This window comes from Corvus brachyrhynchos, unplaced genomic scaffold (assembly GCF_000691975.1).
Source record: "Corvus brachyrhynchos isolate BGI_N302 unplaced genomic scaffold, ASM69197v1 scaffold53, whole genome shotgun sequence".
NCBI classification, from domain to species: Eukaryota; Metazoa; Chordata; class Aves; order Passeriformes; family Corvidae; genus Corvus; species Corvus brachyrhynchos.
Genome location: NW_008237681.1, coordinates 6,625,875 through 6,645,116, shown reverse-complemented (window position 1 = coordinate 6,645,116; position 19,242 = coordinate 6,625,875). Strand labels below are relative to the sequence as shown.

Below are 19,242 nucleotides of genomic sequence, written 5' to 3'. Positions count from 1 at the left end.
CCTGCTTCACGAATACAGAGCATTCTGAAAAAAATGTGGTTTTGTTTTTTTAACTATGTAATCAGAGGCCAGAAAACATCCATAGGCAACACTACACACCTCAAAATACAGCTGTCACCTTCTGTATTGCTTTTTTATGTTGCTCAACCCAAAAAGAAGTGAACATGGACCATATTTTCACACTATATTCAGTTTCCATACAATAAACCATGTACACACACAATATTCAAGCCTTATTTATATAACTTGTCTCAGAAGACCTAAACAACAGAAAAACTGTTTCAACCTGACGGTCGCTGACAGGTCTTATAAAACTAGTATTGACTTGATTCTTATTCATTTGTCATGGTTATTGACGTTGCTGAATAAGTCTTGATGAAATTTTACCTTCCCACTCAAAGTATTTACCCCAGTAAGCATAAAAAGTAGGCACTCAATGGGATTGATGTATTAAGGCAGGAGCTTGGTTCATATTTATACCAGTAGGTATGAGCATCTCAAAAGAATAGGGTTCAGAGGTGACAGTAGATTATTAATTTTAAACATAAATCTCTCACTTCGTAACTTCACCATCTCCCCTTAAAATAACACCAGAAAACTCTTCCCCAAGAAACAAAAGGAACTGGGCTATCCACTTGTAGGACACATCAGTTGTAATGGTAGCTCAACTAGAGTCAGACACTGGATTTGCAGCACAGCAAACCACTGCTTCTTGTTCCACAGAAACCAGAACATATCCTTGCAACAGCTCGAGCACAAAAGGAAATAGTGGGGGAAAGACAACACTAGCCACCAAAAAAACCTCACTGGCCACTAGATCTCTAGAAACAGGAGCTCGGATGATGACAGGATTTCAAAACCAGGTAAAAACTCCAAACCTGTCCCCTCTCCTGCACCCCACAGACCTGGCACATCCCTCCAGCACAACAGCAGAGCTGCCTGTTCCACTAAGTGCTGTGCCAAACTAGGCAATGACAAATAAAACAGACCTCAGGTACTGCTGTGATTCTGCTTGCCACTAACCCTGTCTTCAAAATTCCTGAAGTGTCCAACCTCAGCGTTTCCTAAAACTAACATTTTTCTTAGAGTATGAATGCTAAAACCAGAAGAATACTGACAAATTTGGTGATAAAGGCTGAGAGTGAGCGGTGTCAGGCTCCATGGATTTTCTAGAACTCAAGCCCTGAAAGCGGCATAACTGGCATCCTGCCCTGTGAGAGTAAATTCCCGTCAGAAAACATAAAACTAAAGAAGAGAGACTTCACATACAAGAGATGCAGCCAACAACTTTAGAGAGAATTGAGCAGGCTGGGAACTAATGATATTTCTTTATTTCACTTACAGTATCAAGAAGAGAATCTTATCAAGGGAGTTCTAAGAATAGCACAAGGCACAAATGTATCTCCCACCCTAGCTAGGGCATGCAGATAAGTTGGAGGTATTCCAAAACCAGACACGACAGTCATAAGCACAAGAGATTTCTTCTTTCATTAATGAAAAGAAACTATTGTGCAGTTTCTACTGTACTAAGGCTGCAGAAGCCCAATTCCTAGCACTGTCAGTCAGGTCATTATGAAATATCAATGAAATCACATAGGCTTCAGCCCTGGATAACAAAGGCAATAGTCAGGGAATGCTTCAGAAAGAAATGATCTTTGAAAAGGGGCATTAAGATTCCAGATTACAAAAGAGATCCCACCCCAACCCCCTTCCCTGCCATCAGATCCAGGCTCGAACTTGGCATTAACTCTTTGCTTAACTACTTCAAGCACTGCCATACCATAGCACATATTTGAACACAGGTAAAGTATCTGTATGATTGCAGCAACTCAGTAAACTGTGCCATGGCTGCTTTTTAAACCCCTTCCAAAGGAGGGATGAAAAAAATGTGCTGAGGCAGTCTCACAACCCACTGCCTCCCTGGCCATCAAGACATTGAGACTGACAGCCTGGTTGGAAATGTCTAGACAGGTGATTCCACAGGTGATGTGGGCTGCCTGGGCTTTCCCATCACGGTGAAGTGGAAATCTGGAAAACTAGAACAGAGTTGTTCAAGGAAGCTGCTCAGACTATCTCATGCACATGTGTCTGCCAACGAGCTTTACAGACAATTCTTTTGCTGCTTATTTACAGGAACAAATTTAGTAGAGCTCAAAGAAGTGAGGGTAACTTTTCTCTGGAAAGAGAAACACACAAGCAGTAGTACACAATAGAAAGGAGGTGGTAAGCCAATGCTATTACCACTGCTTGTTTATGCACTAAGCAGAACTAAGCATAGAGTGTAAGACACGTGGATGACTTTACCACACATGGCCATGATGGCTCCTACAGCAGCAAAACTTGTGCCACAGTGAAGGGGACAGCCATACACCAGGATAAATCCAGCCTGGGTACATCTCAAGCAGTCAGCCCCAATTCTAGTGGTCACACAGTCAAACCAGAACAGTGAGCAAAAGTCTCTCCAGTAGCAGGATGAATCCTCAGGTAGCCAGCTCTCAGAAACACACATTGTGCTACTACCTATATCCTCATGTTGTAGACAGATATAAAAGCACTTACTAATGTACAAATAGAGAACAAAGCCAATTTCTGCCACAGTAAAGTGCTTCTTTCTTCTTCATATTAAGAACAGTTTTTTTCTCTTTTTATGAAGACCCTGGTGCACTTTACATACACTTTGTATTTGCATATTGTTCCCAGCTGTTTGTATTCAGTGCAACCAGTAAATATAAAATTTGAATCTTATCTCTAGCAGTAAGGATGTTAGAATTTATAATAGAAAAAAAAAAATAATTAGAGAAGCTAGAAAAAGCCAAACAGTTCCCCTGTCACAAAGCAGAACTATCTATGCCCTCTGACTGACTCTAACCTGCTCTACCAAGCCACCAAGGAGCCTCAGGCATGTGAGCCACTGTATGGAAACATGCTCAGCAAAATGAAATTTAAATATCTTTAAATAAATCAAGTAGCACAGAGTGCATCAAGGTACCCAAGGTTGAGGACAGTCTCTGGAGACACTATATGTCAGAGTTGATTTAGCAGTCAAGAATTCACCTCTTGCTTTTCAAGATACAAATTTAGCAGTCTCCTGGGCGAGGAGCAAAAGTAAAACTGAAATGGGGATGAAGCTTATTAATTTTATGTTTTAAAACAATAAGAGACAGATTTCAAAGACGCCACAAAAAGCCCATCACAGAGCTATCCTCAGAACTCTTGGATATCCTAGGCATTTGAAATACTTGCTCACTCACTTGACACAATTAAATGGTTTGGGTCAAGATGGGAGAGTTGGCAGTTTTTTGCCCCAAATAATTCTAATACTCTCCCCTCCTCTTCCTCTCTGCTACAGTAAAAAAGGAAAATTAAAAAGATTAAGAACAAAAAAATTAGTTCAAGCTAACCAGTTTTGCTCTGGTAGCAGAAGAGAACAAATAAGCAGCACTCCTACAGTAAAAACAGGCTTTGAGAGGGCAGAAACATCCAAGAGATTATGGCTTCTACCTCTGAACTGCTGCCGGGTTGTGCACTGCGCTACAAACCAAAGTCAAACACATTAGCTTGAAGGCCAGTGGCCTGCAATGGAGCAGGAGAGAGAAAAAGCTCACATTAGCCAAGCAATCGACTGCTGAAGGCAGCAACCAGTTTCTTTGATCAGCTGCTGTCTGCCCGCACAATACCTCTCCCCATCTCTGTGCCAGGTCTCAGGGTGAGCTGCAGCATGGTGGCTTGGGCAAAGCCATCTGTCTGCATGTGCAGGAGCTCTGCTGCCTCCCAGCCAGCACCAGGTCTCTGTGGAGAGGCAAGAATGCAGCTTCCTAAACCACCTCTGAACTGCGAGCCTTCAGACCACAACCTCAATTGTCTACATGGAGTAAGCATAAAGCTCCATCACGGGCACAAACACCACCGTGTTTCATCAAGGTTTCCTGCCAGGCACCACTTCCCCATGTCATTGGGGGTGCCCAGGTTTACATCCACACCTGCAGCAACGTGACTGTGAGTTAGCACTGCCAGTCTGACCTGGAGGCTTCCCAAAGAGCAAATTCGCAGTAGATCCTGCTGTTGATTGACTTCTGTCATGAGATTCTGAACACCTTGCCCATGACACAATGCAGATAAGCCAAACAGCTGGCAAAAAAGGGAACCAAAGTACCCCAGAACTGAACTGCAGCACTGGTGTGATGCTTGGTGATTATGACACAAACACCAGGATTAAGATACCTCCAGGTGATACAAAGCCAACTTTAATACAATCAAAGTCTGCTTTCCAAGCTTTATACTGTCTTGCAACACTAGGCAGGAACACACCAGTTTCCTTTAAGTGAGTTTTTGTCTGCAGTCTTCAGACCAATGTACAGAAAAAAATCTTTCTGCTCCTCTGAAAACTCAGAGCAAGGAGAGGTAATGGTATCCATACCAAAAAAACCCCAACAAAACAAAACAAAAAAACCCCAAACAAAACAAAAAAACAGAGAAAACAGAAGAATAACTAAGGCATAACTATGACATGAAGTTTTAGAGAACAAAAAAATTCCTCCTACCCCACAGAAGGCTGGCTTTTAGCCCAGACCTGTGTTTAACACCAACATACTAGAAAAATTTTGCATATTCCACAGTTTTATAGACTTCTTTGCTAGTCTACCCTTTCTACTTTCCCCTTTCCATTCCTCCATAAGAAGTTGCATGATGTTAAAAGAGCTTTTACAGCTCTACAGTGAAGCAAGAAACCATGACTATTTTGAAATAATGAATACAAGGTCAAGTTAAAGAAAAGGACGGTAGATCTAAAAGGGAAAAAAAATCCACATAGGAAATTCATCTACAAAAAAGTCATTCAGCCAAGACATCTTCAGGAGAAGGAAAACCACAGCAAGCAGCAGGTTACTACAGAATAAAAGAAATCTAGTAAGTAAAACCTACCTTAAAAATAGGACAGAGCAGCTTGCATCTTAAAGAGCATTATGACAAGAATTCTCACTAACACATGACAAATTTTTAAAATCCACATCTGGGGAAAAAAAAGTCACACTTACTTTTAGCAGAGGAATTCAAAAAAGGACCTTATTTATGCTTAGGGGAGCAATATTTCACCTGCACACACAAATGCACTAGGGTGATCACTACAACAAGGAAGAGGCCTGATCAGCATCTGCCACTGCAAAATTGCAATGCAAGAGAAGAACAAACTTTCCAGAAAGTTGTCACTCACATAACACAGACGGGACCTTTAATGAAAAGCCCCATTGTTCAGGGTCTTGGGAACCCGCTGACATGGAGGGAAGGAATTATGTTGATGAGCTAGCTGCAGGGCTGCTTGTCGGGTAGATTGAGCCACAAAGATCAGGCTGAAAATGACTTGCAGCATTCACCGAGTTCCCCTGAGGCCCTCTCACAAACTAACTGATAGCCCCATAGCACAGCCAGCCCGATTCCTTTCTGGCAACAATCTCAGCGAATTACTGTGCCATTTCTGGTTACACTGTGCATTATCACAGCTGCAAACGTGAGCAGCACAGAGTGGAAATAGGAACTAGGATACAAACTCCCTGACAGAGTCCTATGGAGCAGCCCATATCATCACTACCTCTTAACAGAAGTTCAGACCACGAGTGACAGCCACAAACAGGTAATCACAATTTGATACACACTGAACTACATTATGTGCAAAACACAGAATATAATGAAAACCAAGTCCACTATCATTGTCCAATGAAGGTAAAGAAACCAAAGCAAATATACAATATGGAATGGAGAGAAAAGCTGCTTATTTGAAAAAAAACCCCCACCAATACACCAGGATGGATGAGAGGAAAAATTCAGTCAAAGGCACAAAGGATTACTGACTTAGAACAACTATAGTGTGAAATTGATCAAACACACCTTTCCATTTGTAAATATGGTACATTTAGTTTCTCAGAACTGTTTAGTAAGTTTTACAAAGTGCAAGGGAAGGAAAGCTGTAGTAAAAAAAAAAACAAAAAACCCTGCATCAACAATAACAGAAGTGTTGGCAGCTTTCGGGGGTTTTAAAGAACAAAGTAATAACCCAGAGTATGTCAAAGCTACAAATAGAAGCTTTGACACTCCCCTCCACTCCCCCATCAGTTAATTACCTCTGACAAGTTTGCTTAAAAGGTAGATAGTGTTGCATGCCTGGTACTTAACAAGGCGAAGCAGCTGAATTCAAGCCTTTTCTTAAAGCTTTTCTTGACTTTGAGGTACCACTCACTACCCATACACAACGACTGTGCAAAGCTGCCAGACAGCCCTTAGACCTAACAAAGAATTAAAATCAGTAGGGTGTTTTAACCAGCTTACTCCACTCAAAATATTCATGAGTTAAAAAAAAAGAAAACATTAACAATACTTAGTGCTGAGTGCAATGAAGATGCAGTGATAAGCAATCACATGCACTGCTTTCAGAGAAAATTGTTTTTATCCTGTGCTAGGAGGAAACAGCAAGAATTTTGGCAAACATCTGGAGCCTGTATGTTTCTGTACACCACTCTACTCGAAAAACCTCCAGCTAGCTAATGAAGAATTACGTAGTAGCATAGGCCAGCAGAAGCCAAAGTATACATTAATTACGACTTAAGCCCCTACTTTAAAAAAAAAAAAAAAAAAAAATGGCCCACTCCAGTCCCTCATCTAAACGTGCATCTTCATCACACTGCAACAAACTTTACCTTGATTAAAAAAAAATTCAACATTTAAGGAGAATGCTTGCGGACTCTGGTTAGCAGACTAAATCTACAAACTGTGCTGTGCTATGAAAAGGAACTATGCTTCCTGCTTCTAAAAGGTCTGGCAAAAGAGTTGAGTTTATGACTGAATTGTAAAAAAAGGCATTAAACTGGTTAATCATGTTGTGAAAGAGGAATCATAATAGATTATTTACGGCTTAACTATATGCTTCAGCAAATTATGACACTCATCAAAGAGTAAGATATGGGGAAAAGAGACCAAAGGAATGGAGAACTCTAACAGTGAGTTGTTACAAAGTATTCTCCATTAAGGGTACAAAACAGAGAAGCTTTCCAATGTTCTTCTACCCCAGTAACAGAACTTTTTTTTTTTTTTCATTTCCAGTTCTATGAAGAGATGCTTTAAAAAAAAAAAACACCTGCTCTGAAGCTTTCTTCTAGTCTTATTGTCACACTTGTGTTACCTATGCCAGCACGTGTCTCCGAGGTGCTGCAGCACTGCAGTTAACTGCACGCAGTGCTCTTGGACAGGGGCAGAGGATTTGTTTACATCCAAAATCAAACCATTTAATAATGCATACATTGTACTAGATGTTGGCAGCAAAAAGAATTAAGAGAACATTAACTGTTAGAAAGAAGAGCACCAAATCCTCTGAAATTTGGAAGTGATCCCACTTGAAAAACAGAGTTAAAACTGGCACTAGCCTTAGGATATCTTCTGGGCAAGTGACAATTAGATCCATAAAGAATCTGTTGGGATGAGAGACATCAGCCTGCCACAGAACACCTCCTGTCCTCAGCCTTCTGCACAGCCACAGGGGCAGGAGGAAGCTGAACGCAGGGAACCTCACCGATTCTGCTTTCCCAGTTGCCGGTCACAGCAAGAACCTGTGGACTCTAAAAGCTCCTGGCAGTGCAGCATCAGGCTCTGTTTCCTCTGATAAAATGACTACCTGCACAGATCCTTGTCTTTGCTTCTGATGCCTCAGTCTCTTCATTCCACCTCCACTTTACACTTTCCCCTCTTCCTGTCTTCTTGTTCATCTGTCCCTTTGCTTCACTCTTCCCCATCTGCTTATCCTTTCATTTCTCCTGTCATTGAAGCGAGCCTGCAGTAACAGACTACAATTACAGTAACTTCCAGCAGGGTCCTTTTCAACCTGCATCCATGGCATCAATGTCCAGCTTCAGGACTCCACATCCAGCCTTGCATTTAGAAAGAAGCCACAGCACTCAAAGTTGACCATGATGCAGGTGCCCAGCTACAGAACACACCAACAGAGCCAATGGCACGTACAAGAGTTAAGTTTGGCTTACAAGGCTTGCACACTCTCATTCTCCTCCTCTCACATTCCCTTATTAGAGCACAAGTTCCTCAAGGCCCAGATTTCTGTCTGCCTGTTTTGCAACCTGTGTAGCACAGTCAGCCCCCATTACTGCCAAACAACAACCATGAATGAGAATAATTTGTTTGGCACGTGATAAACTCTGAAAATTGGCTTCTAGTTCCAGATAGCCAGGATATTTTTCCCTTAAAAGGAAAAAGGAATCAATAGACTAGGTGGTGCAGGAACCTGAGATGTGAACAGTTTTGCCTGTCTGATGGAGAAAGTACAGATCACAGATGTTTTCCCCAGTTAAAAAAGCTACATTCCGAGTTTGATTTTCAGGACTTTTAAAAAATCTTGTCTCTTTCTACTCAAGAGATTTGAGTGAAGTGAGCAAGGACTCCACAATCTGATGAGAAAACAGGACAGTATTAATTTCTTCCAATAACAGTGATTTCTCACAGTTTGAATGCCACAATTCACCCTTACCTCAACTTTGCTTCCTGGATCATGTTCTGCAGCAGCGAAGTAGACCACCTCCTGTACTTCATCCCTAGGCCGTGCAGAGTTCTTCCCAAACACCACCAGCCCATCTTTAGAACATGGGGGGAAGGCTACAAAACAGTAACTTGGAGGAGCTGCAGCCATCCTAGAAAGGGAAGAAAGCATGAACAAACAAAATTAGTGGGTTTTTTTATTCATAATTGCATACATTAGAGAATCATTCCATCTACTGCTGCTAACTGTAGCTAAGAGGGAATGCATTCCCTCTGTCAGTCGATTGCCCAATGATAATGGAAGAACAGGCCAGCTCAAAGGAAGCTTATCTGAATTGAACTTTAAAAATATAATAATTTTCATCATTCTTCACCCAAGCCTTGTGAAGGCATAAATAGGTAAAAAGGCAAGATAACTGTGCCTTAATGAGTCTACTTAGTCCCCACAGAAAGAAGATACTCTGCATTGGAGCTGCTCAGGAACATATGACCTAGATGTATTCTGCTGACTCAGACAAGTACAGAGACACAGAATTTTAAATAATTCAGTCCCTCTGCTCGCATGCACTTTAATATTTTTAAAAAGGAGAGATAAAACATGTTTGAGGGATTCCTGAGAGAGGACAATAGCATAACTGGAAACAGAACAAAGATACAACACAGTTACATCAAAACCTGTCAGTCAATTTATCTATTCAGATGGGAGAGACACTGAAACACTAATTGCACTTTATTTTCTCTGTGGTTTCTCTGCATTGCTGTTCTTACCTGAACTTAATTGATTGCTGTTTATTTGTTTATGCAGGCTAATGTGAAATGTTTATAGGATAATTTCAAGTGTTTGCAATGACAATATATTAAGAAAAAATATAAACTGTTTCAGGACTACGACACTACTGTAGCTGATCTTGTATACATTGCCATAGCCAGCATTTTTTCCCACCTTTCAGGAAAATTTTGGCACATATACCCACAAAATAAAAAGGTGGGCTGTTTATCACTTGGTAAAAAAGCACTCAGTGCAGATGTCTGAGCTTTCTTCATAGTTCTTATCACAGCAATAGAAACTCAGCCTCCAAACAAACAAACATCTTCCTCTTCCACAATATCCTGAAGAAGTAAAAATATTTGCACACATTTGCACTCCTTAGAAACAACCAACACATGAGTTCCCCCCGCCCCCCACCCCCAATTCATCTGCAAGACAATGCTGGGCATGGGGGAGTGTGCAAAGCTGCTTTTTTACCATTAACTTGCACATGCTTCAAACCATTCAAATTTAGCTTTTTTTTTTTTCTTCTAAGCAGTGCCATTTGAGTACATCTCACAGAATAGCAGATAATAAAACACAGGAAGAATTCCTTTTGCATAAAGACTGTAATCCATAAAATGGTAATTGTATGCCTGTAGACTACAAGCAGGTCACACAGATGCTCAACCTTGCAAAAAAAAGGTCAAGTATATCTATGTTACAAGTCCCCTCTACCAACAAAATGTGAGGCAATAATCATCCAGGGAACTCACACAATCTTTCAATTTAGGTAAAATTATATTCACCTACTTGAGCTGAAAATGCTTTAGGAAACAAACAAATCCCTTTTTACTAGCAGAGTTTAGAGCAGTGGGAAAGGACAAGCTACTTTGAGCTGGAATTATGCCAGCTGATAAAATACATCTGTAAGAGGACACTGGGCTGCAGACCTGCCTATTGTGCCTCTGAATCTGGGACATTACTGGTTCTACATGAGTGTCTTGCACACAGACATGATGAAAAGCCCCTTTCAGTTGCCACTCATGGCTTGCGAGCCATCGGAGGCTAAAGCGAAACGCGGTGCGTATGTCGAACGTTGCCAACCTTCATCACTAATGAAACCACTCAGCACCTTGCTATGAGTTATGCCAAGTATGAGTATTGCTATGTTGGTGATGTCAATGGAACTGCTTTCCAACACTCTAAGAGTTCCCATCTGCCTTCAGGTAACTCATCTTTTAGCGCACCAAATTTGCCTTCTGACACATTGCCAGATGAGCCAAAATCTTGAATAACTTGCAGACTTAGTGAGGATCTCGCTGTTCCAAAGAAGTATTTCCTTTATTCTAAACACTAACCAAGCAGATTTATTTGAAATACATGACACAGCTGAAAAATATTACACATCCAAGAGTCTAGCAAGAAAGGTTAAATTATATACAATAATAATTTTAATTAAATGAATACCTAAACATATTGGCAGATAGGCTTAAAAAGATGGGAAATGTTTCAGCACCCTGTTACTGAACAAATATGAAGGTATGCAAGGCAGGCATTTACATACCTATCGTCTGACTAGGTAGGGAAAAGAATTAAAAGCTTGTAAGTATGTAATGCTCTTCAGAATTCCGAAACCTCCCTGAAATAAATAGACTCAACTGTATGTGTGATATTTCTTTTTTCCCTTAAATATACCAACAGTTACTGAACCTAAAACAAATTGCCATTTTGGTAATGCTTTTTAAGCACGAAAGTATGAGTAAGTGTATTTGTGGGATTTTTTTTTTTTCCTTAATTATACCAACAGTTACTGAACCAAAAACAAACTTGCCATTTTGGTAATGCCTTTTAAGCATGAAAGTATGAGTAAGTAGAGCTCCCTTCAACACACAGTACATTTCCTAAGTATGAGCAAGCTACCCAATAACTAAAGGTCACTTCAACACAGTGTATTTCATACAGGTGAGTACATAACAGTCGAACACTATGTCAAATGTTATCACCTTATACTGAAAACATGACAGGGGAGGAGCTGGCACTGGGATCTCAGATTTCATTTTAGAGAAGGAAGACATCTAGCAGTCTAATACAGTTTAAATCTACTCAATTTGCTAGGTAGCACTTTTTCCTAGAATCTCATTTGGTTTATTTTGAATATGACAAGGATGGCCATTTCTCAGATACACCCACAACCTGTATTTGTTCAGAACTCTACTGTACTTTATCTTCCTCCACCACATAACTAAAACAGTCTGTTAGCAACCACCTATCTAAGCAGGACATTTCTACTGGTGTACTTCATGTTCTTCTTTTCTTTATTCAACTTCAGGTTGTCCTCATTCTCATTTTCATATATTTGCCACCTTTTACCCTCTTACACGGCTCAGTACCAAACAAACATCTTTCAGCCACAGGAGGAAAAGAACACTCCTCCTTCATAGTACCTCTGATAACTCAGTCTAACTTACAAAACCACCTAATGTCGTAATTCCTACACTTATTTCACAGAGTTTACTCCTCCAGTGAAAGGCAATCCTGAAAACCTTAGAAAACACAGGGAATGACTACAAATAAATCTCAAAAAACACCTTGCTGCCCATTCACACAGTTCTTTACCCCAGATCACATTAAGCATACTGGCCTGATTTTCTCAAAAGGCCATACCTCAGACCTACATTCTGGTGGAGACAAAGGTAAACCTACACCGTGTGTCTCAACTGCAAACCATTATACTCATGGATGGGCCACTGCAAGCTAAGAGAAGCAGGTACTGTACAGACCATTACAGGCTATATCCAAAGTCACTCTGCATATGGAAGCCTGGAAACAGACAAAGAGCTGTACATTATGCTATGCCACTATATAATAACTGCTGCAGGTCCAGGAAGTTAACAGGCATCATGCTTGGTCAACCTCAAATCACTGCAGGAACAAGGGATGAAAAAAGGGTTCTGAGCAGCAGCCACAAGCTAATATACTCCACTTGCTATCTTTTTATTTGACAAAAACATGCTACAGCAGGGATGCCATCTTCCACCTGGTCATATTTTTTTTTCCAGTCTTTTGTGTTCTGACACTATAAAGAAGACTTACTTAACATGTTTATTAAGATCTTTTCTCATTGTGGTAAGTCCCATTTAACAACTGACAAGCCAAATTAATTGTATGAATATATCACCACTACTGTCAGTGGTAAAACAGACAGCACTGAGTTCGTAAGTATTTTAATGCAGAAAGGAGTGACACACATTGGGCAATCACAGAATCAAAAAGGTTGGAAAATACCTCCACGATCACCAAGTCCAACCTCTGAGCAAACACCACCACATCAACTAAATCACGGCACTAAGTGCCATGTCCAGGAGTTTCTCAAACACCTCCAGGGATGGTGACTCCACCACCTCCCTTGGCAGCCTGTTCCAGGGCTTAACAAGCCTTTCAGTGAAGAAATTCTCTGTCATGTCCAAACCGAGCCTTCTCTGGTGCAGCTCTAGACTACTTCCTCTTCTCCTGTCACTGGCTGCTTGGGAGGAAAGACTGACCCCCACCTGGCTACAGCCTCCTTTCAGGTTGTTGTAGAGAATAATGAGGTCTCCCCTGAGCCTCCTCGTCTCCAGGCTGAACATCCCCAAGCTCCCTCAGCTGCTTCTTGTAGGACTTACTCTTCGCAGCTTCACTGCCCTTCTCTGGACAGATGTCTGGCTCCAAACATCACAATGGGAAACAACAGGTATGACAATTATCAGGGCTTTATAAACATGTCTGAGCCTAGCTATACTCCTGAAATAGGGTGAACATGGGTGTGCAATTGCCTAGCACCACCTCAAGAAAACTAACCCATAAATCTTGATGAACAAAAAAAAATTAATCTTCAGGTTGAAAATATTGAACCTGAAACATTTTACACTGGAGTATTTTCCATTTCACAGTATGAGGCTCTTACAGATGCTGACACGTATTTAAAAAGCTCACAAACTCCAATTAGAACAGCTTGTACTATTAGAGTTAAAATGCATCCACAACCAGAAATTTAGAGTGGTCAACAAGGAATAAAACTGCTATTAAATCTGTACATACAGCTTGTGTCAATCTAATGAAAACTCCATTTAGATGTCATTTTTCACTTACAAAAACATGAACAGACAAATAATGCTGGAAGAGAGATTAACACATGGAATAGAGGTTGCAGTACACCATCCTCCACCTCACAAACATGAGTGTCAGAGGCTGAAGCCAAGCTCTTAAGAAAATAGAGATAGGCATAAATAATTCAGTGTGCTTTGGAGCCTTCCTTCCCCCAGCCTAAGAAAACTGAAATAGCTATGTATCCACAACAAAGCACTCTGGGCTTAGCATGACAGTGTCCAAACTAAAGAAAGGAAAATTTTCATAGTAATTCGCTCTAGAGTTCTTGGGGTTTTATTCTGTTATTTCTCCAGAATAACACTGTGTACTTCTCTGAAAGCTGTAATTTGGTACTGCAATAATCTTTTATAAAGCTCAAAAATCTGACTGCTACAACAAAATTACTTCTCAGAAAAATAACTTTATCATCCCACATCAAAGAGACGTTGACTTTTCAAGTCAACTAATTTTCCTTGTTTACCAAAAAAACCTGAAGACCTTAAGCACAAAGTAATTACTAGTTTTACAAAGTTACAAATTATGTGAAAACTGGCTTGCCAACAGCAGCTTTCACAGTTGCTGTCTTATTAAGAAAATAAATTACCAAAAATAAACATTCAGTACTATGAACTATTATGATCTTGAAGGTCTTATAACAAGTTATTGTTCAAGTAATTCCAAAACTTATTTCTATAACAGTACAACTAGTTTTGCTCTTTTCTCTATCTTTTCTGTCAATTGAAGAACAAAACAATAGGCTTGTAATGAAAGCACAGCACTCACTAGGAAGCAGTGGGTGACAAAAAGGATTGGTGTGAGAAAAAAAGGGTGAAAGTAAGGGTCTGTCTTGAAATTTAACTCATGCTTATTGAACTAAACCAATATTTGCTCTTCACAATTCTTTTAATTGCTGCTCACTTCATGCCCTGCAACTTTGTCTCAGGAAAAGCTGAAGATGCCCATAACACCACATATAAAAACCCTTTGGGTTTAATACAAGTTTCTGAAATGCTAATTAGTAGTTATTGTTAATCTCAATTAAGATTTATACCAAATGACAAAGTTCTGAAGGAGCTATTCCCACACAGAGCTATTTCTTTCCCAGCAACACACCATTTAAGACATTTTAAGTGATACACGTCTACAAACAGTTCTGCCCCTAACACACTATGAGGAAGTTCTGTTTTCTACACCAATATAGTCTCTTGCTCAAAAATTTAATAATAGCCAGTCACTATCACGTATAAAGTAAAAGGTGCTACATGAGAAGGCAGCTGCCACCATTACAGATCCTCTTCACAAGAAATTGAAGCAGCGCTCAAGCAGATATTAAGGATATTAAGCTTCAGTGAGACCAAGCAGTCAGCACTGACAACAGAAGAGCATTCACCTCACGTTGTGATGAGTAGCATTCAGCTGTAAAATCCGCCTGGTATTGATTAGACTCAGAAGCTGGCAAAACTTCAGCTTGATCGAGCCAAACCTTCACCCAGGAACATCATTGCTGTGTTCATTACTCAGCACAACTATGCCAGCAAGCATGGATGGAACCAGGAACAACACACCTTGCTATCATTCACCTTAGTGAGGTAGCATAGATATATTACAGACTCATCTTTCAAACATTTTCTGTATTTGTCTTCAAGAGCTTTGTTGGTATAATTGTGAAGCTCTCTGAAGCTCAGACATGATCAAAATGTTGTACAGGATGAAGACTAAACCTCTCCTAACTCCCAGTTTTTGAAGCACACCTGTGATTGTCCTAGATAACCCATTATTAATGCTGGTAATAATCAACATCATGTTTTCAAGACAGCACAGGTGTCCACAAAAACAACCGTGGGAGTGTTAACACCAGGGTTTCATCTCAGACCTCCACAGCAGTTTGGTCAGAACATCAGTTTTATTGATCATATAGCCTGATCTTTCTACCCTCACTTCTTTGGTTCCTTCAAATTAAAGCCAGTCTTTAACAGGTGCTTTAGGTACCAGAAACACAGAGGCAGAGAAACTCCTTGCTCCTAAGTTTGGACTACATTCTGGTGATGACAGCATTTTCTTTCATATTTATCTTACAAAAGAGATTTGAGCTGCTTTTAAGGTCCAGAGAGCACATTAAACCTCTTATGAAGACATATAATGTGGTTTTGTGTATTAAAGGATAACGAATCCTCACTATATTTTGTGCTTTTATAAAACGGAAACCCAGCTGTGCAAACACTGCCGAACTATTTCAGTAACATTTTAAGATCGCAATAAACCTGTTTTCATTCCAACCAGAAAGGGTAAGTGATCTCATCTGCAAGAAACATTTACAATAAAAAACTGAGAGGCAGCATATGAGCAAGGGTCCTCAGATTTGGAGCAAGGCTGTCTTACTAGGACAGGAAGAATATATTGCATGGGCCATGCACCATTTATTCTCAACTCTTCCATATTTTTAATGGTGTGGCAAAAGAAAGGTCAGTTACAATTGTTAAAACTTTGTTCAGAGCTGAGTTGTTGGTTTTCAACCTCTAGTTTAACTTTGAAATTAAGATGTTTCTTGTGCCTGAGACAAGCTTGTATTTCCATTTACAAATCAAGCCCAGCATCTTATGCACATAGAGACAGACATGTGATCTCTGCACCCTGCAGAAAAGCAATGCTTCCAAAAACAGAAATGAAAAGCAAAATTCATTCAGCTGCAGGCACAGAACAAAGACAGCAAACTGGAAGGCACAATAATAATACTGTTCCCATCTAAGGAAACACTGAAAGGTTATTTTTTTTTATTCACAATTTGGACAGTTTTAATGCATGACTTATCAGGAGAGAGGAAGGTTGCATGTATTAAGAAATTAGAAAGCACAGACTGTTCCTGAATATAAAGCACAAAACCACACCAGATCCCTGTGTCCCTATGGTTTGGACATTTCATTATTAGACCTTAGTCAAATTGTTTGACTCTTTCCTAACTACCAGTAGATGATGACACCAATTTACTGCTTGAAGGTGCCACATTCAACTGTCCCTCTAAGCTGTGCCTGACAAGATACCCAAGGGGAGTTTAATCAACAGCTGAAATTTAGCAAGACATGCTCAACCCTTTTTTTTTTTTTTTTTTTTACGTTAACTACATGCTGAAAATTTCTCAGGAATTTACTCAAAATGGGCAACATCTCAAACTTTGAATCAGGGATTTGGGATAGCCTTTTTCTCCAGTAAATTTACTTTTATTTTTGAATTACGAGAAATAGCAATTCTCTATGCTTCTCTATGCAGGCATAAAATCAAGTTGCACTTCAAAGCTTTACTAAGCTGTATGATCCCTTCAGTCATTTAACTGAACAAATGTATAATAGGCCTGGAAGGAATTAAAAATATTTCTCTTGCTGTATGTGGGAAAATTTAGAATATTCCTGGCAACAGCTGCCAGATTGCTTTAGACAGTCTAAAAAAAATCAGATAGTGGTCATCAAATGAGCATTCTGAAACTCTTCAGCACTTTAAGTCTTAACAAATGGTAAGATTTCAGCTGTTACAAGAGTTTACAATCCCTTGACCAACTAGTTCTATTTTAATTCTATAATACACCCTTGTCCAAAGTATGTCCTTGCTTTCAAAGCAGGCATCTTTCAAAATAAGACAGGATCTTATTTTTTTGCCCCAAGTAATCTGAATTATGTTAATGAAAACATAGTTCTATTTAAAAACAAATCAGGGTCAGTCACGCAGAAGACAACAGATTTCAGACTCATTTCCATCACGGGCTGCACATACAGGGAAAATTCATTATTTATACAGACTTTTCACTGAGTGAGTGTCAGTGCTCTTAATTAAGTCTCCAAGCAGTCACAGAACTCTATCCCTTTTGTGGCTGCTATCCCAGCCCGCAGTTTAAGATGATATTTGTAACACTCTCCATTTTGTAGGGAAGCACCTGTTTTCTTGCTTCTGCCTTTGGGGCAGAGACCCTTGTTAGGGGCTGCTGGCATCTAAAGCATCTTTGTACAGCACACAAGCTCATAATGAGAAGTTGCTAACTGCTGCAGAACGCTTGGCCGTGCAGCTTTCGCTTTTCCTACAGAAGCAGCACAATCCCGTTTTGCTCAGCCGGGTCCTCGTCCCTGCACAAGGGAGCCTGTCCACCTCCTCGCACAGCTGGCTAATGCACGCTGACTGCTCGTCATTTCAAATTAGCAACGTTGTTACGTTAACAAGGTGCAAACTAAAAAGCATCAAAGTAGCTTGCTGGAAGTCTCCCTTTAGTTTTAAATATACCCTAAAAACCAGCAAGTGTCGCAACACTACCAATAAGAGTTTGCAAATGTTAGGATGTAACGCAGCACGGTGCCAGAAACCAGGCATTTGGGGACTCCACAGAGAGGCAGGTCTGGGTAGCAACTCTGTTTCTCAAACTGCTGAATTTCCAGCAAAGAGAAAAATACACTATGGGGACAATGTCCCTCTTCACAACTCTTCAAGCTCATAATACAGAAATTCTTACTAGCAGCTTCAAACATCTAGCAAATTTTCCCACAAGCAAGCTGCATAAAGTATCCACAGTTGATGACTTCTGTAGGAGAGGGTGGAGAGCCAAATTCAGTACCCTTTACCAAAGATACCAACCTTGGCACAAGTAAATAAATGGAGCTTAAATCATGCTGTACTTTACCAAGAAAAAAAAAAACCAATAAAAAGTTACAAATGTCTTTCAAAACTGGAAGTGACCTTTAAAAATCGCAAGCCCTAAGCATGAAAAATACTTTTCTGGGGAGGACAAAACTGATACCAAGAAAGGATTTTCATCCACCACATTTGCCGCAATATAACACCTGCCTTTTTAGACTGTCAATGTAAGCTCTGGGACATAAGCTACTTGGAAAAGTTCACAACACTACAAATGGTTTAAGTTAACTTCAGTCTTGGTTCACCTCAAAAAGCAGAAAGTCATGTGTTTGCAGAGATCTACTTCCTAAGTAGAATATGACTGGAGGTCTTTCAAGATTTTGTTTTGCCTGGCTGAAGATTTAGAGTGCATATTATGAACAAAACAGCGTGTTTGGAGGTCCCTTAAATAACTAATTCTAAAACAGCTTTTAGAGCAGTAGTTGAAACTGTAATAGCCTATAAACTAAATGAGCCAGTCACTCCACTTTGCACAAGTTCATGTGTTTATTATCTTTCAAACTACTTAGCATAGACACATAGTTTGCATCACAGAATTTACCAGGTTTACTGCAGCACAATCATTTCTCTGGGGTTATTAAAGTTTGATACCTTACAGGTATGGATGGCTTTTCTCAGTTCTGGGAACACTTTTTCATAGGGATAGATCTACAAGCATGGGTACTCATAGGATCAAGGCCCTAACAAAGCTGTCTTCTGCTTGAGAAGCTGGTTAAATATTTTTTATTTCCCCTTTAACTATCAGTACTGGAGGATGTTTTTTAAGGCAGATTAATCATAGCCTGTAGAATTATTATAGTAGCACGAATAGAGATGTCAGTTTTGCAGGCTCCTGCAGGAAGGTATGTCTGCTCATCAGTGACTGAAACCATCGCATACCCACCTGAGCGTAACAGTATGCTTAGAAAGGCACATGAAGCCATCTAGGTTTCAAGGTGACCATATGAAAAGGCACCTTCAAGAAAAAGATGGGGGGAAAAAACCCTCGCCGGGTCCTATAAAGAGCAGAAGGGAAAACAGCAGCGACTAGAGAGGGCAGCCAGCGAAGACGAGAGGCCGGAGAGCCTTGCTTCGAATGGGAAGGCAAAGGACAGCCGGGGACGGCATCTGCTGATGCCAGCTCCCAACCCTGAGTCCTCCCCCGCCCCGGACCCCCGCCCGCACCT

The 19,242-nt window shown here is 40.3% G+C and overlaps 1 protein-coding gene across 1 annotated transcript in view; it reads right to left on the bottom strand.

Moving 5' to 3' along the window:
- The window catches only part of SCRN1 (secernin 1), a 28,404-nt gene extending 19,698 nt beyond the window's left edge, over window positions 1-8,706 (bottom strand). Inside the window, exon 1 of the mRNA XM_008632015.2 lies at window positions 8,522-8,706. Within this exon, the coding sequence (XP_008630237.2) occupies window positions 8,522-8,701 (180 nt within the window). The 5' untranslated portion in view covers window positions 8,702-8,706. The remainder of the gene's footprint in view (window positions 1-8,521) is intronic.
- Window positions 8,707-19,242: the final 10,536 nt, after the last annotated feature.